Source organism: Plasmodium vivax, chromosome 12 (assembly GCF_000002415.2).
Source record: "Plasmodium vivax chromosome 12, whole genome shotgun sequence".
In the NCBI taxonomy this organism is placed as follows: domain Eukaryota; phylum Apicomplexa; class Aconoidasida; order Haemosporida; family Plasmodiidae; genus Plasmodium; species Plasmodium vivax.
Window position 1 is genome coordinate 74,661 of NC_009917.1, and position 21,406 is coordinate 96,066.

At 45.4% G+C, this 21,406-nt stretch overlaps 5 protein-coding genes across 5 annotated transcripts; 2 read left to right on the top strand and 3 right to left on the bottom strand.

Annotated features, from left to right (window-relative positions):
- Positions 1-805: 805 nt before the first annotated feature.
- PVX_083495 (ABC transporter, putative) lies at positions 806-3,802 on the top strand (the record flags this gene model as incomplete). Its single annotated transcript, XM_001614248.1, has 2 exons — positions 806-1,134; positions 1,645-3,802. The coding sequence occupies 2 exons, from the start codon at positions 806-808 to the stop codon at positions 3,800-3,802; spliced, it is 2,487 nt and encodes an 828-aa protein (XP_001614298.1).
- A 669-nt stretch (positions 3,803-4,471) lies between these two features.
- PVX_083490 (hypothetical protein, conserved) lies at positions 4,472-10,046 on the bottom strand (the record flags this gene model as incomplete). Its single annotated transcript, XM_001614247.1, has 2 exons — positions 4,472-9,823; positions 9,996-10,046. 2 exons carry the CDS (start codon positions 10,044-10,046, stop codon positions 4,472-4,474), a joined length of 5,403 nt encoding a protein of 1,800 aa, XP_001614297.1.
- Positions 10,047-10,246: 200 nt separating this feature from the next.
- Positions 10,247-11,741, top strand: PVX_083485 (hypothetical protein, conserved; the record flags this gene model as incomplete). The annotated part of the gene is made up of 1 exon (XM_001614246.1): positions 10,247-11,741. The coding sequence occupies exon 1, from the start codon at positions 10,452-10,454 to the stop codon at positions 11,739-11,741; it is 1,290 nt and encodes a 429-aa protein (XP_001614296.1). The 5' UTR covers positions 10,247-10,451.
- A 1,164-nt stretch (positions 11,742-12,905) lies between these two features.
- PVX_083480 (hypothetical protein, conserved) lies at positions 12,906-14,403 on the bottom strand. The gene has a single exon (XM_001614245.1). The coding sequence runs from the start codon at positions 13,459-13,461 to the stop codon at positions 12,940-12,942; it is 522 nt and encodes a 173-aa protein (XP_001614295.1). The 5' UTR covers positions 13,462-14,403; the 3' UTR covers positions 12,906-12,939.
- Positions 14,404-15,898: 1,495 nt separating this feature from the next.
- On the bottom strand, positions 15,899-20,054 carry PVX_083475 (hypothetical protein, conserved; the record flags this gene model as incomplete). The annotated part of the gene is made up of 3 exons (XM_001614244.1): positions 15,899-19,585; positions 19,728-19,787; positions 20,010-20,054. The coding sequence occupies 3 exons, from the start codon at positions 20,052-20,054 to the stop codon at positions 15,899-15,901; spliced, it is 3,792 nt and encodes a 1,263-aa protein (XP_001614294.1).
- Between the last annotated feature and the right edge of the window lie 1,352 nt (positions 20,055-21,406).

The following is a 21,406-nucleotide window of genomic DNA, read 5'->3' on the forward strand; positions in this document are numbered from 1 at the left end:
AGCATATGTAGTATGTTTATACTTTTTTTTTTTTTTTTCTGCGTGAATTTTTCTCCCCTCCATCGTTGTACGTTTTGCCACCAGGGCTGCAACTGCGACGGCATTATTTGTGAAAGCGCACGGTTGGAAGGATTGCATATGCTCATATGTTTATATATTCATATGCTTCTTCTTTTTTTTTTTTTTTTTTTTTCTGTATGATGTAGAAAAAGGGGTAGCCTTTTTCTCGAATAAATGCTTCTTCCCTGTTTTATGTCCCCTCGCCAAAGTGGGTAGCATAACTTACAAGTACAATTCTTTTTTTTTATTTTTGATCATGAGGTGAAAGCGGAACTTGCATAAAACCTCCCTTCACCCGTTTTTCTATCCTTTTAAAGCTTTGTTTGCCCCATTCTTGCGTTGTGGCAACCGCGCATACACCCCCATGTTACACTCACACATGCGATAAGGCGTGCTCGCAGAAATAGCCGCTCATGCCATAGCGAGTGATAAGAAGCCGGTTTGGTGTCCTCTGTACGTGCAGCAGGCCAAATCGTAAGGGAGACCGAGCCGTACTCCTTGGGGTGGGCGCAGAAGGAGGAAGACACTTCCTGCCCGTGCGCATGTCCTTGGATCAACCGCTTTGACGAACCTGCATCGCCATTTAGCCCATGTGCGAATGGTACTTGTGTGCCAGTTTGTGCATACATATATATGTACATACATATATATACATATACACCCCTGCGGTGGAACTGCTTCTCGGCTGCCCCCCACCAAGGACATGCATCCAGCCATAGGGATCGAAAAAACGCACCTCTGAAATATGCAAAGCTACAAGTGCTTCAGGAAAAATGCACGCCTACCACAACACTTTTTTCGTCAACATGTTTCAACTTTAAGCCAAAAAAAACACCTCATCAACTGCGAAGACGAAAAAAGAACCCGAAAAATAGAAGAGCGCCTTTACGCTACCTTGGTAGCTAGCCACCACTCCAATCACAACTGTCAGAAGAAAGCGCAAAATGAACCCATCACGAGCCCCCTAAAAAGAATAACCTCTTCGTATTTTTTACGTAAAATAAAAAAAATAAAGAAAGCTCAGAACTCCACGGGAACTGAATCGGATAAGGAGAGCACCCCCTTCGTCCATGGGTTACCTGGAAGTAGAAGCCACGCTGCTACCGCGCCGCACTACCTCCACCGTAGGTTTTACCCCCCCCAGAAGTATCTCCCAAAAAATGGGCCAACGGTAAACCGCGCTCCCAACTATATTAGCCACCCATATAGCAGCCGAAAGGGAGGACCTCCCCAGAACAGTTTCCCCCGTGCAGCCAACCGCAACACAAGAGATAGCAAAAATGAAGAGCGCCATCGCGAAGTGGTTCCCCCCCGGAAGTATGCCAAGTGCGATGGTGGGGTGCACCCGACGTATTACCCGCTCCAAAGGGGGATAACAAACAAGTGTCTACACCTCTATGTTCCCCTGAAATGGTTTGGAACGAACGTGGGGAAGGAGAGCCAAAGCGAACGGGTCGCTTCCAGGGGCGAAGCCGAGAAGGGGGGGGGCCAATCTGAGTGGGGCGCCTACAGGAGCGATCACACGGGGAGTAGCGGCACCGTTGCGAATGGTAACCCCTCCTCGAATGTTAACCCCCCCCCCAGCGGCAGGGAGGCCCCCCACGAAGAATACGAAAAGCTGAAAATAAAAGAGCTGGAAAAAATCCTGCACAACCTGGAAAAGATAAACGAAAGCAAAAGCGGCAAAATAAACATTAACATAAAAATCTTAGTGTACGTTTTTAAAAATTTTATATGCAAAAATAAGGAGCTGAAAATAAAAATTTTTTTCTCCTTCATTTTTCTGCTATGTTCGAAGATATCCATTATATACACGCCAATTTTGCTGTCCTCCTTCATTGAGAATGTCAATTTGGAAAAGAGTTTGAATCCCCAATTGGGTGGACCCCTATTGTCGAGCAACTCAAGTGTACCGATTCTTCTGGCGTATGTCCTTTCACGTGTCCTATCATCCAGCCTGAACGAATTGCGAAACAGCGTCTTCAACACGATCAGCCAGAGAATCTCCACCTATGTGAGTAAATTATTTTTTTATAAAATTCATAACTTAAACCTGAGTTATATACTCTCCAAAAAAAACGGAGAGCTGTCCTTCATTTTTAACAGGGGGTGTAAAAGCATCACCAATCTGCTCAACGTGCTGGTCTTCCAAATTATCCCCATCATTATCGAATTCGTTTTATACCTCTACATTTTGACGTACAAAATACACTACAGTGTTTCCCTCGTTACCTGCTTGAATATGCTTCTCTACATCGTCTTCACCACCCTGGTCACCAAAAGGAGAACCATCATCAGGAAATTTATGAACAAGTCAGAACAAAACACGTTTAACATTTTTTTAGATTCCATCCAAAATGTAGAACAAGTAAAATACTACACAAACGAAATGCACGAATTGAAGAAATTCATAAAGGAGCAAAAGAAATATGAAAGGGAAGCCATCAATGTACAGAAATCTTTATCCTTCTTAAATTTTGGCCAACAGATTATCCTCAATTTTAATCTTTTCCTCTGCCTTTACCTAACGTATATTAACATCGCCAAGGATGTTTTCCCCTTCAGCTACCTCATCCTGGTGAATACTCTCCTATTCCAGCTAGCTATGCCCCTGAACATGTTTGGCACCATCTACCGAGAAACCAAACTGAGCCTTGTAGACATAGAGTGCATGATCAAAATTCTTGTCAAAAAAATTCAGTCGCTAGACTATTCCAGCAAGGTGGAAATACAAACGGGGAATATCAAATTTGAAAACGTCTCCTTTAGGTACCCCCTCATGGAGGAGAAAAGCGAGACGGAGCTTCGAACAAATGGGGGAGCCAATCAAGATGGAGTGCCTCCAAGAGGAATAGCCAAACTGTTCCGCTTCCTCAAAACGATGAAAGAGAAGCTTTTCTGCCCCCCAAAATGGCTCCACTCAGGGGAGACGCCTATTCCCCCCATGAGCGACAAAATAAAGAACAACTTAAAGAGCGCCCTTAAGGAGAACGTCCAAAAGGGATCCCCCACCTCCACAGCCAGTCAACCCAAGGGAGAGGCAAATCAAAAGGAAAATAACTACATCTTCCAAAACTTCACCTGTAATATTGAAAACGGAGAAAAGGTAGCCATCATAGGGAAAAGCGGCCTGGGAAAAAGCACACTCATAAAATTGCTCCTCAAATTTTACGAAATAAACAGTGGCAACATTTACATTGATAATAAAAATATTGAAAACATCAATTTGTACACTTTGCGAAAGAGCATAAGTGTAGTCCCGCAAGACACCATCCTTTTCAACAACACCATTTCGTATAATATAAAGTATGGGAATTTCCAATGTACAGATAAACAAATGATTGATGCTTGCGTCCAGTCAGAATTGCATGAAAAAATTTTGCAAATGGATAAACAGTATGATACTCTTGTTGGGGAAAGAGGTACCAAATTATCCATTGGGGAAAAACAAAGAATTTGCATAGCTAGATGTTTTTTAAAAAATTCAAAAATTATTGTCCTTGATGAACATGCAAGCAATTTGGATAATGAAAATAAAAAATGCATAGAGAAAGCGCTACATAAATTATGCCTCGGAAAAACAACCTTTGTCATTACACACGTCATGGAAAATCTGCAAACGATGGATAAAATTATTTTCTTCAGTGGAAATAACATTTTCGTTGGCAGCCACGGCGAGTTGATGGTTGGAAATTCCTCCTACCGGGAGTTCTTCAACTCGAAGAATAATCAGCCGCTGTGATGGGGTGTGCATGGAGAGGAGTACTACGCTTTGCGAGCAAGACGTGTGTATGCTCCCCCTTTGGGCACATTCCCCGCGTTAGCTCATTCTTCCAACGATCGTCAACACTGTGCCAACTTTACCAATTTTTAAGTACCCACCCGCATTTCTGATTTGCTTCATACTTTCTCTTTTTTTTTCCCCCCAATTGGGGGACACCATTTGTGAACACTCCTCCAATGCATGAAAATGAAAGCCTATTTAACATATTTTTTTTCCAACATTTTTGTGTTAAAACGTTTGGTGATGTGTGCAAATTGTTTTTTTTTTTTCTCACCTTTGCGCGGCTTCAGTTGTTATCCCTTTTTCGCCGCGCTGGCCCGCTTCCACGAGTTATCGCAAGGGGCCCATCAAATGGGGATGAATAAAAAGAAACAAAAAAAAAAAAAAAAGTCAAATGGGTCCACATATGCGCGGACGGGTTGGCAAAACGGCAGCTGGGCAAACACGCACAATGTGTGGCAGCCAAACGAACAAACAGCTCAGCGCGACACTCACGCTAAGTAGCAAACACTGGGGTGTGTTTTTTTTTTCCTCCCACTTCTCTCTCTCTCTCTCTCTCTATATATATATATATATATATATATATCTTTCCCCCCTCCCCCTCTACGTTAGGGGACCGCCCCACCGCTACGTTTTCCCCTTGGAGATGTTCAGCTTGCCGTACCTCTTATGATACGGCATGAGCGAAGTCCTCGAAACGACGTCCACATTTTTCAGCGTGTGCAAATGAAACTCGATGCTCTCAAATGCGTAAAAAGTGATGCACCCCAGCCCCTGCACATGAACGTCGTAGCTGCCGCTGTCCCGATCGACGCACGGATTTGTAATATTAAAATAGCAATCTTTAAAGGTGCCAAGTTGGTCAAATCGTTCGACTGAGAAGGGGGGGTAAAGAAACCCGCTGCTTATCTTCTCCCTTAAAAAGTTCCCTGCGTCTTTGGAAAAGTTTTTCCTCTTTATGATTGGAATCCTTTCGGACATAAAAAAAGACATAATAGCGTAATGCTTCTTAATATTTAAAATGTGAATGTACATAAGCCCCCCGATGAAAATGTAATCATTTTTGTTTACGTATATGGCTGGCACTTTTTTTTTCAACTTGGTGCATACCACGTATTTCATTTCGTCAAAGTTGAGGCAAGAGAGAAGCGACTGGCCGGAAATAATCCCGGGGGTGTCATTAATGGTTATATGCTTGCTTAACTTTATTTGTATATTTTTCAGAGTCGTTCCTGGAATGATGCTGTTGCTAATTTGGAAGTTTCGGTTGTCTTTTTTTTTGACGTTCTTCAGTAGGTAATTGATGAGGGACGACTTCCCGCTGTTGGCGTTTCCCACGATGTAAATGTTCACGTTTTTCAGGAAGAATTTCTTCTTCTTGGTCGGCGCGTCCCCCGGGGGGGCCAGCTCGCCCAGATCGCCCATCTCGCGGCTAGCCTCGCCATCGTCATCATCCACTTCGTCACCGTCATAGTCATCGCCACCCTCCACCACCTCATCGTCGTCACCATCACCATCCACTTCTTCTTCATCATCGTCGTCACCCTCCACTTCGCCATCGATGGCCTGCCCACTCTTCGCGCCGCCCCGATTGCCGCCCCCCTCGCCGCGCCGCTTCCCCCTCTTGCGCACGGCCCTGCTCCGCACGTAGGCCGTGTAAATCAGCTTCTTCACATTGTAACCCGTCTTCGCGCTCACCAAGAAGATGTTCCGAAACAACACATTTATCTTGTTGCTCCGCAAAAAATTATACACGTAATTTTTCACAGTAAATTCTTTATAGTCAGGCAAAAGGTCCACCTTATTTACGCAAAAAAAAAAACCCTCACTTTTGCCCCTATCAGAATGCATCTTATATAAAGAAAATAATTTCTTCAAATTGGAATAAATGTATAAATCCAAAATGTCTACGATGTAAATTATAAAACATCTTTTCTTGAAAATATTTATTACGTACTTTTCAAAATCTTCGGCACTAATTTCGTTTTTATTCGTATAATTTATTATCATGTTTTCCTGTATGTCATTTTTGTACTTCAAATTGAAGCATCGCTCACATAGGTAGAACTTCTCTTCAGTCGTTTCTGCGCCGGTTGGTTCGTTTGCCTGCTTTTGTATGATGGAGGTGATTTCACCCTCGGGGTAACCGCCCCTCCCCAGATGAACAACCTTACTGATGGCTTCCCCCCTCAGTTTGTGAACCTCGCTCAGCAGCTCCTGCTTGCGGTTATGCTCCTTTGCGTAGCTGCCGCACTGACCGATCGGCCTCTCCCCCTCTTGGACAGTCATCTCTCCATCCTTCTTCCCCCACTGCGCTTCCACCCCCCCCTCGTAAATATCGCGCAGTATCTCCCTCCTGTCAAAGCCCTCGTTCCTGCTGACCACCCTCTCGTACACCTGGCTTTTCAAAAAGCCAAACTTCTTCTGGTCAGCCGACTGAAAGGCTATTCCGCACCCCACGCAGGAGTCCCTGCTCAACTTCACTTCGACTCTCATGTTTTTGAAAAACTCCTCGATCTTTTTCTTCTCCTCCTTCTTCTTTTCCTCGTCGTCTTTCTGGTCTCTCTTTCCGCTGGGCTCTTGTGTGTCCACCCCGCCCCTCTCCTCAAAGCGGTCTAACCGATAAGACCCATCATTTAAGTTTTTCCCTTGTAGTATTCCTCTAATTTGCCTTTCGATTTCTTCATCATCTGCGTCGCTCAGCAAGGTCGCTTCTACTTGGTTATCCTCCGTTAATTTGCCCTCCTCCGCTAGTTTGCCCCCCTCCCCGACTGCCTGCTGTTTCCCCCTGGACTTCCCCCTCAACTGCTTAAAGGCTTCTTCATAGTTTACCACGCTCAAATTCTTTTTTACACTTTCTTCAGCTTTTTCTAAACTTAAAAAATCGTTTACCCTCTTCTGCCTTTCGAGCATTTTTTCCAAATAGTTTTTGCTTTTCTCATGGCTCCTATTCGGTTGGCGTCTCATATGTTCTACCGCTTGGCTAGTCACTTCGTCATTGAGCAGGTCGGTCGTGCCACCTCCCAAGCCGCTGCCCCTCCTATGGTCGCCCTCCCCACGTAACTCCATAATCTTGTCTATTTTCTCAAAGCGCAGCAAATCTTCGTCCATTTCGTCGCTAAACGGGTCATCCTCTTGCTTCTCACTGCTCACCAAATTGGCATCATCGATGAGTTGTTTTTTTTTTTTCCTCCTCTTTTGTTGCTTTTTTTTCCGACTTTCTTCGGCACTTACCTTTGCATGAATGGGAAGGGAAAGGGCTCTCTCTACAGGGGGTGGCAAATAGGTGATCCTTCTTCTTACTAGTGGTACGAAAACGTTCCTCCCCCCCCTGCTACCACCTGCAAAGCCACCACCATGGCAAAACAGCTTAAAACTCCTTTCCCCTCCTTTGAGTCCACCACCTCCTCCTCGAAACATCGAGTGGTACCTCCCCTCGACCACACACCTGTGCACAATTCTGTTGAAGTTGAAGAACTCGTCCTCCTCGTCAAAAGTGTATTTTTCTAAAAAGGCCTCCCCCGATACAAAGGAGAGATCTTCCCTTATCTCCTTCAAGCGACTCAGGATGGCAACACTTAAATTCGAATGGCCGCACGTCAGTTTTGTAATTAGCTCCTCATAGCAGTTGATTTCTTTCCTATTGTTGACGAACAGTTTGGCCTTAAACGAAATGTAGTCGCTGTTTGGGAAGTCTCCTCCCAGAAGGTCGCAAAGGGTTCCATTCGCCTTGCCATCCTTCGCGCGCACGATTTGTCTGTACCGGTCGCTGTCGATTAGTACGTCATCTGGATGGTCATCTGGAAGGTCATTCGGCTGATCATTCGTATGGCCACCCCCCTCACCGTAGTTGCGAAAAAAGTTCCACCTCATTTCTCCACTTGGCATATTCTCCCCCCTTTTCCTTTCCCCCCACATGTGCCTCACTTCGACCCTCTTCAATTCGTAGCAGTGTAGGTCCTCTTCCCACACCTTCAGGTAGCCATAGAGCAGAGGGTACGCATCCATGTCGCTTACCCCCTTCTGCACCACAACTGAGGCATTCATCTGCCTAACGATGCTTTGCTTTCGTGCAAATCGCTTCTTATAAGGCATCTCATAGAGTTCCTCAAAATTTAGGTCTTCCAAAATCCGCTTGAAGGGGCCTCCTCTAATCAAATGCAAATCGGATAACCCCCCCCCAACGCTCACTCCACGGTACATTTTTTTTACGCCTTCTTTTATATCTTCTGGCGATTTCGTCCCTACCCCCTCGTAGGCTATCACACCCAAGTCCGTCCTAAACTCGCACGCGTATTTATTATCGTACACGAATTTGATCAGGACGATGTTGCCATTTGCCTCCCCCGCTGCGTTGTCGTTTGCCTCAACCGACAAGTCACCCTTTGCTTCTACCGCTGCGTTGTCATTTGCCTCCGTCTCATCCTCCCTCCTTACTAGCGCGTACGAAATTCCATTCAGGAATTCCACGCCACCCCTGTTCGCGCTCCTCCCCTCCTCCTTGTTCCCTCCCCCCGAGAAGTTGTCTTGCCCCCCTTCGTGTCCGTCCCCCCCATCATTTTGGCTGCCGCTGTTTGTACTTCCAGCGGAATGTTCAACTCCAGGGTCCCCGCTGCTGTCCCCGCCGCTTTCACCGCTGTCACCACCGCTGTCACCACCGCTATCACCACCGCTATCACCACCGCTATCACCACCGCTATCACCACCGCTATCACCGCTTTCACCGCTACCCCCGTCCGTGCCCGGTCCGCCGCCCAGATCAACCCCCAAATGATCGCCATCCCTTCGTTCACTGCCGCTCAGCCCGTTGATAATAGTGCCACCTTTCCTGTTTTTTTTTTTCCTCTTCTTCGCTGCCACCTTCGGGGGCACCTCCCCGTCGTAGAGAATCCTCTCCACCTCACTGACCCCCTTGCTCTCCTCCAAGCTGCCCAGACCTTCCATATACTCGTCAAATGACATGGAACCATTCCTCACATGAACTCTTTTCTTCTTGTGTATATTTCTCTCCTCGTGTTCGACAAACCTCTGCAGCTCCATCACGTTGGCTTTTTCTTGGCACTTATCAAACAGGGCCTCACTAAGCTTATCGTAGATTTTGTGTATGTCTATCCCGTTCTTTAGAAAAACTTTTTGAAATGTTTTTTTTCCAAAGAAAAGGTCGATGTAAGGCTCAATGTGTTTAATTTCCATTGTGTTAAATTCCATCATTTTAATGTACTCGTCTAATTTGTCATTTTCCTCCTTCGTGTTTTTATTGTCTATATTTATGTTCACGTCTTCCTCCGTCTCTTCGTATGCTCCGCCGATTGGGGGTCCTCCTAAATGGGGTTCGTTTGGCTCATTCCCCCCCCCCTTGAACTTCCTCCTGTTAAACTCCCTCTTCTGCTTCTTCCTCTTCTTCTGAAGCTCCTCATTCACGTCATATTCAAAGTTTACCAGCTTTAGGATGTTCATAAGGCTATAGTCAAAGGGGTAGTCAAAATCTTCCGTCTTTTTCTCCTCTTTTATTTTTAAAAACTCAATAACGATGTTTGTGCAGATGCAGGCTAAGATGGACACCAGCTCGCTCTTCTTCAGCCGGCTGCTTTCGTCGAAATTTTCTTTAAAAGCCTTTTCAAAGTCGCTCGAGAAGAGTTTGCTCCAGCGCGACCAGTTACTTCGAGCGAGGCTGTTCAGACGGGCGTCACCGCTGACCCTTCCGCAGCCACTATCTCCATTCCGTGAAAAAGGGGCCACCCCCCCATTAGACTTAAAAAAACACCTTGTAGAAGAATGCCCCCTTTTCTTCCTAACCCACCTGTACACGCCCCTCCTGCCCAGGGCACCACTTTTCGGGGGAAAATAAAACACACCCCTTTTTCTGTTGCGCTCCATTTTCACCGCCTCTTTCTCGTCATTCTTGCTAAAACCTTTTATGTGCGAATTCACGAAGAACACATTTTCAAAATAATTATTTTTTAAAAAATATGAATGACACTTTGTGCAGGTGATAAAAATATGAACAAGCAAAAATACAGCTGACTTTAAAAACATTTTTTCTCTTTCTCTGTGCAGACGAATTTTCACCAAGGGGGAAAAAAAAAAAAAGCATACAAATAGAAGTAAGGTTGCTTTTTTTTTTCATTCCATTTCATCTGTTCATGCTTACCCTGTGGTGTTTATTCAATTTCCATTCTGCTCTGTTGATGTAAATTCTCATCTTACCCCTCCCCTCACGCTTCCCATTTTGTGCCTCTTCAGTCGCGTGGTAGGAGCGGCTGCACGACGTGCTGCCCGGGGGTGGGAAAAATGGGCCCTGCTGCCCACAAGCGGTTGGCTGGCCGGTTGTTCATTGCCGCTCCCCGTGCAGCCCACCCCACGACAGCGCAGCAAAGGAAGGGCACGGATTTTCCCCCCACAACAAAAAAAAAAAAAAAAAAAAATTTCAAACGCACAGCGCGATGAAGCAAAAGAAAATGACGCACTTTTCCAGCCAAGTTTTTTTCCTTTTTTCACCCCAAACTGCAAACGAAAAGGAAAAATCATAAAATGCGAAAAATGTGAAGCGGCGCAAAACGCAAAGCCAAATCGCGTAACGCGGGACGAGCAGCAGGAAAATAACAAAATGAAGCGCGATGGGAAGGAGGGCGCGAAAGAAAATCCTGGCCACCTGCAAAAACGACAAATGGTGACTCAGGGCTACCACGCGAAATCGCCAAATGAGGGGAAACACCAAAAGGGGGGAAACACAAACGAAGAGGAGATGGAAAAATTTACGAAGAATGAACCAACCCATCGCGACGAATCGTCCACATCCCGGGGAAACACGAACATTGCCGAATCGAAGCGGAATCTGCAAAACCTGCTGGGGTCCTACTACTCCAGTGATGAAGAAAGCGAAGGGGGGTCCCAACGGAGAGGGGACCTCGCGCAGGGAGATGCCGCTGAGGATGCCACGGAGGATGCCCCTCACGATGCCGCCCCGGATGAGGATAACACGGATAGTCAAAGTGAGGGTGCCCCCGATGATGAAGGTGACGCACAGCAGGGGAAACAACAAACAGAACAGAATAGAGGCAACCACGGGAAGACGCCAAAGGGAAAGGAGGAAGAGTCCCCCCCACCCCTGCGAAGTCCCCCCGAGGGAGAAGAAACCAAAATGAATTACGAAGAGGAAGAACCGGCCAGTCAACAGCAAGATGTAAAAAAAAAAAGACGCACATCTCCCCCGAGATGGAATAAGTACCAAAAAACAAGTGACAACGCAAGCGAAAATAAATCTCCACACATGGCTGGAAATGTTAACTACAATGTAAAAAATTGGCAAAGTTCATTGCATAGGGGATGTAATGCAGGCCCCACTTGGGGAGCCAACCCTACGCAGGTGAACTATCAGCAGCCCCCGTGGGGAGGAAAAAGCTATTTTCATAATATAAATTCAGGTGCAGGCAGGCAGTACCCTTATGATGGGAGTGGCCAGTATGCGTATAACTACGGCGCGCCTACTCCCCCCAAGGGAACCCCCCAAAGCGTAAGCGGCATAGGCGGCCTAAACAGCATTAGCAGCATTAGCAGCCTAAACAACCTGTCGCTCACCAACTTTGGCTTCTCAACGAAGAAAGAAATCAACGTGAGTCTGGAAAACATCCCCGTGATAGACCAGAGGCAAATTCTGAGTGACTGGAAACCCACCATCCCAGAGGAAAAAACAAAAAGCCAAAAATACAACATAAAAACGAAGGTGTATAATGCGGCCAGCAACACCTTCGATAGGGTAATCATCCACGGGAATAAGCAAAAGCGGAAGCATCAGATAAACTGGCTAGCAAAGGAGGCTGTGGAGAAGGAGTACGAAATTTTGCAGAAGACCAACTACGGCAAAAGAAGGACCACGAGCGATAAGTATGGCTGGTAAAATGGCGGTAAAAATGGCGGTAAAAGTGGCGGCAAAAATGGGATGATATTCCATCCATTTTCTATTTTTATGTGCACTTTTTTTTCTTTTTTTTTGTAACATCTTTTCCCCCCCTGTCACCGCTTCCCCTTTTTTGTGATTTTCTCAAACGCGACAGTTGTGTAGTGATTCGTCTGATGTGCCCCTTTTGGCATTTGCACCTGGCCATCTGTATGCTCCTCCCCCCCCCGTGGCTAAACTACGCCCCTTTATTTTTTAGTAAACTTTTTTTTTTCCTTCCTTTCACTTGAGAGTGAATGCCAAACGGGTGGGACGCACCAGTAAAGCCTTTAAATAACCGAGCGAACAGGTGCACGGTAAGACTGTATTGCCCAGCCAATGGCAGTGGCAATTCCCTGGCTGCACTACCACTTCCACGGGGAAGATGCAATCGATTCTACATAATCACAGGTGGGTACTAAATTCGTTATTTTATTTGTTATTCGTTTTTGCGAGAAAAAATGAACAGGCATAAAAAAAAAAGAAAAAAAAAAGGTCACCACATATGGGTGGAAAGACACTTTCCCATAAACTTAGTTTGTGTGCAGTTGAGTAGTTCCTATTCACATTCACTTCCAACCTTTTAAGTGTTCCCCATTTGCCCTTTTTGGCATAAAATTGGTCAACGCCGCAAAAAGCTACAGCTAGGTTAACTCATTTTGCACAGGACACCACACTGTATGTGTAACTACATCTCGCAAAGGCCTCTCCAGATGGTACTTGAAAAGGTGATCCAATTCGCTCTCTTCCATTTTTATGGCCATGGTAAAAAGGGGCCTACTACACACCCAGAGGGTAATAAGCGGACGCATGTCATATGCCCCCTTTCCCGTGCCACACTTAACGGGTTGCCTCACCCAGTTGAGGTAAACACACACACACACCTGCGGTGGGTCCACACAGTATATATACATTCTGCATATCATACCAACTGAAGCGTAAACGTTCCTTTGCAAAAATGTGCAGAAAATGAACCAGGTGATGGAGGAGATGCTTCTCCGCTTGGATGCTATGTGAAAGTTTTCTTCGAAGAGGTCTCCCCTTCAGTGCCCACACTTTTATGGCATCATACATGGAAGCGCTAGTTCATCCCATCTTTCGTATCCCACATATTAAAGGGGGGAAAAAAAAAAAAAAAAAAAAAAAAAGAAGAAAAGGTTTATTCCTCCTGTGACTCCTCAGAATCACCTTCACCTCCTCCAACCTTCTCTATCAAGTGTTTATAAAACTTAATAATTTCATCCGATTCGTACATAATAAAATCATGTATTTCGAGTGCGGGGACTTGAATTTTTCCTCCTTTTTCATTCAGCTCAGCGAAGAAGATGCTTCTATCGATGGAACTTCCCTTGTTAATATTCTTCATCAAAACGACAATTGGCTTCTCCGTTTGGACTAACTCTTCCAAATTGCTATCCTCATGAAAATCAATTATTTCTACATGTTGGTTGCCCTTTATAGAATCCGTAACCTTTGTGCAGTAGGAACATATGGAGCTGTGGTAGATGTACGTTACGTATTGGCTCTTCACTGGCTCTGCATCTATCTTCGTTATTAGCTCCTGCGCGTTGCTAATCACTTGGTGCTTCTGTGCCGGGTTGCCGCCGGGCGTGCCATTGTGCTCACTTCGACAGAATCCTAGGAAGGAAAAAACTATGGCCAAAAGGAGAAACGCGTTCATGGTGCTCGCATAAAATAAAGTGAGAAAATAAAAAAAGGGAAAGTCAAAGTCAGTTGCGAATGCGGTAAACGCCTCAGAAAAGGGTCAATGAAAGGGTAGTAAATAAATTGCGGTGAAAAAGAAAAAAAAAATAACTTATATAATCGCAATCGATTAATTCGCGTTTGAATTCTTAAACCTAGTGGAGTGAAACTTAGGTTATTTATTTATTCATTCATTTATTTATTTTATTATTTATTTTTTTTTTTTATAACAATTAATTAGTTTTTTTATTTTTGCAAAGGCTCCCTAAAGTTAGCTTTTAGTTCACCCACACTGGTGACTCTTTAGCGTTGGCAATTTTTTGGCTTTTTGGCAATTTTTTACTCTTAATTTTTGACTGCTAATATTTTGACTGCTAATATTTTGACTGCTAATATTTTGACTGCTAATTTTTTGACTGCTAATTTTTGACTGTTATTCTTTGACTGCTAATTTTTTGACTGCTAATTTTTGACTGTTATCCTTTGACTGCCATTTTTTAACGCCGCTAACTTGTTGACTGCTATTTTTTAATTTTATTTCTTCGCGAGAACTTGCACGTGCCACGGGTATACACCACCACTCACCGTGTACCCCCGTGCGTTCACCTCAACTGCCACATGTATATACACTAAACGGATTGCTCATCTAAACTGCGCACCTAACTCGCGCGCACAAATCGGTATACACAAACGGGTCACGGTGAAGAAGCGGGGGAGCCCCTCCGTGCGCGTGCAAAATTATTCACAAGCATATAACTGCACAGAGGTTCACAAAGGTTCATACATCTACATAAGGGTTCATAAAGCCTCATACATCTACGTAAAGCTTCACAAATATACTCGCTTATCTACGCGCATATCTACTCGCTCATCCACTCGCTCATCAACTCGCGTGTGCACTCGTGTGTTAGGTTACCCGGCCGCCTGGCTTCCTTGACGCAGAGGGATCGCACCGAGTAGAAAACAAAAAGGAGGTAGTATACCCAAGGTCCCATGTCCTCTCCGTGCGTGATTTGACTAGCTCCTCGGAAAAACGAAAGAAAAAAAAACAATAAAAAATAGTAAAATAATGAAACAATGAAGCAATAAAGTATTAAAATGATATAAAAAAAAAAAAAAGATTTATAGTCCCCCCAAAATTGAACACTAGCCCATTTTTAGAAATCGACAAAGGGGCGCCAAGTAGAAACTCGAACTGCTTCGCATGTGCGGCATGCACGCAACGGCGGAGAACCAGAAGAAAAAAAAAAAAAAATTCAAGCAACGTAAAATAAGTGACAAATGAGCGAGCAGAGAAACGCCTCGTGAAACGCAAAAAGATGCAAAATGATGAAATGGCGAAATGCAAAATGGTGAAAGGCAAAATGACGAAATAACGAAATGCCAAATGGCGAAGCGCCGAAACAGTTGCGCACAGCGAAATAGGTCCTCCCAGGTGAACCTGAACAAAAAAAAAAAAAAAAAAAGAATCTTTCTTTTTGTACATGCATAATAATACTCAGGGAAAGAGCACATATCATATTACCTACAGTTGCAGCTTTTCAAATGCCTCTCTTTTGGGACGCTCTCTTTTTTGTTCTCTTTCCTTCAAGCAGGTTTAATAACCTGTGCCCATACATGCTATATGCATGTTCGTCCGTTCATACAGAGCGATTTACTCCCCGTTGCATGTGCCCGCATGCGGCCTAGCACTTCTGCATGCGTTTGGTGTTCACTTTGAACGAAGCCGGCCAAGGGGCCTCCACAAATGGCCCAGCGGACCTTCGCCAAACGAGTTGGTAACCCCCCGCGGGGCCGAACAGACGTTACGAATTTGTTCACAACAGGCGCATTTGTAAATGCTCCCCTGAAATGCTTCAAACGGAGTTTTGCAGATGCACACACGGGGCTGTTCGCCGGAACCCACCCACCTGCAAGAGGGTGGAGGTAAAGGCAAAAGCAAATGCAAATGCAAAGGTAGAGGCAAAGGCAAAGGTAGAGGCAAAGGCAAAGGTAGAGGCAGCCAGCATGCTCCACGCACAGACCAAAATAACCACAACAGGGTGAAAAAAAAAGGTGCACACAAAAAAAAAAAAAATGCAAAATGTATATGCACACATTTGTACGTACAAAATGACGCTGCCAGTGGGGGTACTACCACCATCCTCCCTCACTTCCAAAAAGGGGAGACAAAAAAAAAAAAAAAAGGAAAAGTCCTCTCGCCAACGTCGCATTAATTATTAATTGCACACTTCACAAAGCTGCCACTTCTTACGAAATGGAAATCTCCGTTTGGCAATTTTCTAAAATTTTGACATTTAATTTAGCAGGGCGCACCAAATGGTACCAACTGAACTTCTTTTTTCTTTATTTCCCCCCCCTGCATGTATGGAGCGACACATCACTGTCGGTTCTTTAGCCCCACCGAAGTACCCTCACTCATTCTTCGAGTTAATGACTGTCCCGCTGAATGAGTAATTGCTTCCCATCTCGTCTGCCAACTGGTTACTGAAGCCATTGGAGAAGCCACCGTCCCTGAACCGCTTGTCCTCGTCGCCCACGTACTCGACCACGTACGCGCTGATCCCGTCGGCTGAGCACGCGCTGGGGCTCCTCGATCGGAGTGCGCACGCGACGTTGTTCATGCTGCTCATCGTGTTGGCGTGGCTCATCGTGTTGGCGTGGCTCATCGTGTTGGAGTGACTCATCGTGTTGGCGTAGCTCATCCTGTTGGAGTGATCCATCCTGTTGGAGTGATCCATCCTGTTGGAGTGACCCACCCTCCTGTTGGAGTGACCCATCGTATTGGCGTGGCTCATACCGTTCCGAAAACCGCTGCCCATATGACGCATGCCCTTGTGGTTTCCCCGGCCCGGCATCACTCTCGCCTTCCCCCCGCCCACACACTGAGGCACATTTGCGCCGGCACTGGATTGGTACCTCCTCAGGCATTCCCCTCCCCCAAAATTGCTGGCCAGATTATTTGCCCCTTCACGTGCCCCTTCACCTGCTCCTCCACCTGCCCCATCGCCTTCCTCCTCACCTGCCTGCCCGTTCGAGAACCCCCTCTCGAACACCGGGTTGCTGCTGGCAAAGCGGCGCTGGAAATCCGAGCTGTGTGCAAGGCCCTCTGGCAGGTCGTTACTGCCTTGCTCGGCACGGAAGGGACCATTTCGCAAAAGGGGTAAACTGGTCCTTCCATCCCTTCCCCCCGTGTTGCAATTCGCGTTGTACGTCGAAATGGGCGCTGTGAAATTTGGGTGCAGCCCCTGCTGGATAGATGCACTGGGCAGCCCCTGCTGGTTAGACGCACAGGGCAGCCCCCCCGCGCCGCCAAACGGAGCGCTCACGTGGTTCACTGGACTCGCCCCGTTTGAGTAGAAGTCGACGCCGTAGGGTGCGTGCGTGTTGGGCGCATTCGCGCTAGCATACGCGCCACTGTTCAGGCTCTTCGAGAAGTGCAACCCGCCCGGAAGGCCACCAATCTCGCCAATCCCGCCAGCGCCGCTTCCAATCCCGCCAATGCCGCTACCCCCCCCCGCAAGGTTGCCCGCGCTCGCGGAGCGCTCAAGGTTGAAGTGGGCCCCCCCGTTCACCATCCTGAAGAGCTCACTGCGCCTGGCCGGGTCGAACGCATTCAGGTCCAGCTTCCGGGCGTACACGGAGCACCTGCCGTTGCTCATGCCATTCTGCACGTCCTTAGGCACCAGGCTATCGTGCGTAACGATGTAGGGCTTATGGATGGGAATCTCAATGACCTTCTTCCCCCCATACTTGTAGACAGGCTTCACCGTTTTGGACACAGGCACAACAACCGGGTGGTCCACGTATTTGTTAATGTAGAACGGCTTGTCAATGACTTTTATCTTGGGAACCCTCACCGGCACAGGGATGTCAATCACCTTGGGAATCGTCTTAACCAACTCGACGGTCTGAATCTTAGGCACGTAGCGTATCTTCTCAATGGGCACATCTCGGTACTTTATAATGGGAACATAATTAGGCTCTTCAATAATTTTCCTCACAGGTACCTTCACCTTTCGAATCACTTCATTTGGAATTTCCACAATTTTTTTCACCGGCACAGTTTTGATCACCTCCCCTATATCATCATAGCTTTCATACCTGTTGACAATTTTGACCACAGGGACTTCAATATACTTGGGAATAATTTTCGTTTCAATTTTATTTTTATAAATGATACGCTCCTTGATTTCTGGCTTCTCCACAATCTTCACCACTTCTTGCAGCTCAGGCACCTCCACAATTCGGTCCTGAAAATGAAATTCCGGCACCTCTATTTTCGTCTCCACGTACTTATTAATAGGCTTCTTAACAACCTTCTGAACTTCCTTAACTTCATATTTATTTATGTACTTGTTCACCTTATGCACCACTGGAACTTCCACTATTTTTTCTACTACCTCCACTTCTCTATACTTCGGAATCTTAATCGTATCAAATCCTTCATGCACAATTCGCTTGTCAACCACGTGGGAGGTGTGTGTTGCTCTCGAGTAGTCCGTGTGCGAAGTGATCTGCTCGCACATGGACACTTCATTTTTCACCTTCTCACTTTCGATCACTTCGTTCGCTTTCACCACAGTGTTCGGGCTCTCCGGGGAACTCTCCTCGCCGGGGATGCCCTTAAAATTCAAGTCCCCGTAGTTGGGAAATTCCGCCGTTTTGAACTTCAGAACGTCGCCGCCGCTTACCCCAGCAGGGATAGAAACAGATGCGGGCGCGGCTACCAATGGTGATGATGACGCTGCCAATGGTGATGCCAATGCTGATGAGCCCTCCCCCGCCGCCGCGCCATTCCCATTGGCGGACTCACCCCCAAACGTGTCGTACACATTCCCCCTACCCAGCAGAGGTCCAAAATGGACCCCTCCCCCGAGGGACGCACTCTCGCCAGCATTATTTACATAGTAGGAGCTCTTGTCAGGCAAATAGGCATTCCCCTCACTCTCGTAATTCGCCAAAGTGGCTATTCTGCTGCTGTCGTTACTGCCTATCGAAGTGTGACTAGTGTACATGTTTGTAAAGTCCATTTCATTTGCTACCTTGGAAGGGGGAAACCTCTCATTTGCCGTTGTTTTGTAAACCTCCGCGCCCTTCGCCAGGGGCTCTTCAATGATGTTCGGATATACAAAGGGCGGGGGGTACGTAGACTTCACACCTTCGCTGAAGGTTACGCTTTTTTGTTCATACGAGTTTAGGCTATTTGCATTCAACGCACAGTTAGCGCTGGGGTAGACGGCCCCGAGGTAGTCACTTCGGTAGGTACCCCAATTGTCACTTCGGTAGTTACCCCAAGTGTCACCTCCGAATGTGCCTATATTGCCGCTCACGTACGCCCCCACGTGGCTGCCACCTGGCGCGCTTAATATATCCGTCGAAAAATGCTTCAAGTCGCCGTTCGTGCCTGCGCCCATAAGGCTTTCACCATACGGACTGACGCTATACCCCGCTGAGTAGGCCAAACCGCCGCTTTTCTGAGGAGAACTTAAAACTTCAGGTGCGTTGTAATAACCGAGATGAGTTATACCCGGGGGCGCCTTACTGGGTGGGTAAAGATACGAGAAATCTTCCTTAACGGTGCTATACAAATTACCCTCCGCGCTTACCAAATTATCCTTAAACGAAATTGTGCGAGGCACCCTTCTAGGAAAATCTACACCTCCTATTTTCTCAACCCTACTTAAAATATGTGGGGTATTTTCTTCGATGTTTAAAAACTCCGTGCTGCTTCTTTCGGTTTTTTTTTCAATATTGTGCTCCTGGTTGTCGATAGAATCCTCAACTATCACACTGTTGGTCTTGCTCGAAATGTTGCTTTCATCTAACTGTATGCTGCTCCTTTTGGACTTCCCTACTGAGGTGTTCCCATGTACTTTTGCGTCGTTTCCTTTCTCCAGGGTGTTCACTTTGCTCAACTTGTGTTGCGAATGCTTTCTACTTGACTTGATAGAACCCCCCTTGGACTTCGTCTTCTGGTCTGATACAAACGAACTTGTATTGTTCGCATCTAACGTTCTTGTAATGTTTGGCTTTTCAGACAGATGCAAGCTGACATTACTGCTCGTGTTCGACCCTCCTTCTCTGTCCTCGGACGAATCCTGTGGAGCGGAAAAATGCGGTGTTCATTATTCCTTTCAAATTTGTGCACATGGGAGAGGTGGCCAAGGAGAAGTGTGCCGCGGGATGAAAACTATAACACCCCCGCATGCACAAAATGGCGCGAAATTTTCCCATCATTACACAGAACTTCGTGGAGGTGACGGAGTCTTTGGATAATTTTTTTTCCAGTAATATCCTGCTCTACAAAAAAAAAAAAAATAAAAAACGTTAAGATAAAATAGAGTGAAACAAAGCAGCAGCACCAAGGGTGGCAGCACCACTAGGAGTAGCAGCCCAACCAGGCGGTGCCCACGCAAAAAAGCATGCAGAACCAAACAAGCGCGCTGTCAAATGTGCCTATTTTTTTCCAAAAAAATCATATTAACATTTAGTTGGGGAAAAAATGCAAATGTTTTTTTTTACTTGTTCTCGCTTTGCTCTGTCAATCTTTGTCGTACTTTTCAGCATATTGACAAAATGTTTGCTACTTCACGGTTGTTTAAACGTCTAGGTGCGAAGCCCGCGCGTGCATGTGCTTACGTACACAAGCATAAACATACACTTACATACATACGAACATACGAGCATGCGAACATACATACATGCGTACATACATACAGGTTGGCATACGCGCATACTTGCATATACACACACTTATGCCAGCGGAACTGTCCCTAGCTCTGACCACGTTTTGAACTTTTTTTTCCTTCGCACTATCTCCACCTTTTTCGTATGTTCAAGGATACAACGGATTGGCCGAAAAGTGCAGTGTAACGGTGCACACAAAATGTTTCGCGCTCACAACGAGGTGATGTTGTACAAGTTGCTGTCGCGAGAGAGGACATTAAGCAAAAGCGGAAAAAAATGTAACACGCATGAGGTAAAAAAAAAAGGGAAAAAATGCACAAAACAGTAAAATATAATTCCTGCTCACAGAATGTTCTCTTCTAAATGTGGGAAAAATAAAAATAAACGAAATTGACAAAAGGGCGCGTAAAACAAGGAGAAAGGGGTATAATAACAACAGTTGTATTGTGTTGCGTTCTGTTGCGTTGTATTGCTTTGTATTGCGTTGTACCGCGTCGTACTACTTTTTTTTTTTTTTTTTCCGAGATGAAGGAGTTCCCAAAAAAAAAAAAATCAAAATGTAGCGTTTAAAAATTAGCTTATTCCCTTCTTATTAAAGATTAAAATTACATACAAATACGCACGTGTAGGTATACATATACACACCTGTGCAATATTTCCCTACTTTTTCACATTCTTTCACCTGAACAAATAGCCAAATAATAGCTACACACAAGAAAAATTATGACTTGTTCATAAAAAAAATTCTAAATGTTGTAAAAAAAAAAAAAAAATGTAGAAAACAAACCTTTATTCACAAAAATTAGTGAATTAACGCAAAATATTCACAAGTCAAAGTTAGCTAAAAATTAAACTTTTGCAACTGCCTGCTTAAATGCGAAAATTCCTTGTTTTCTTTATTTCTTCTATTTCTTCCTTTTCTTCCTTTTTTTCTTTTTCCTCCCTTTCTTCCGTTTCTTCCTTTTCTGTTTTTTTCTTCCTTTTAATGTTTTTACACTCGTGCATGGCAATTTTTTTTTTTTCTAATTTGTATGAACCGTTCATGTGAGTTTTGCTTAGTGTAAAAAAAAAAAAAATTGACTGTACACATATATTGCCAATTTGCAACAATTATTCGAAAAAAAAAAAAAAAAAAAAGCGAAACATCCCGTTCTGTTACAAAAAAAAGCGAAAACCCCCGTTGTGTTGCAAAAAAAACAAAGAAAAACGGGTTGCGAGCGACAACGTGGTGG

Excerpts from the sequence above, each read along its gene's own strand:
- PVX_083480 (XM_001614245.1), bottom strand. The coding sequence starts at position 13,461 with ATGAACGCGTTTCTCCTTTTGGCCATAGTTTTTTCCTTCCTAGGATTC.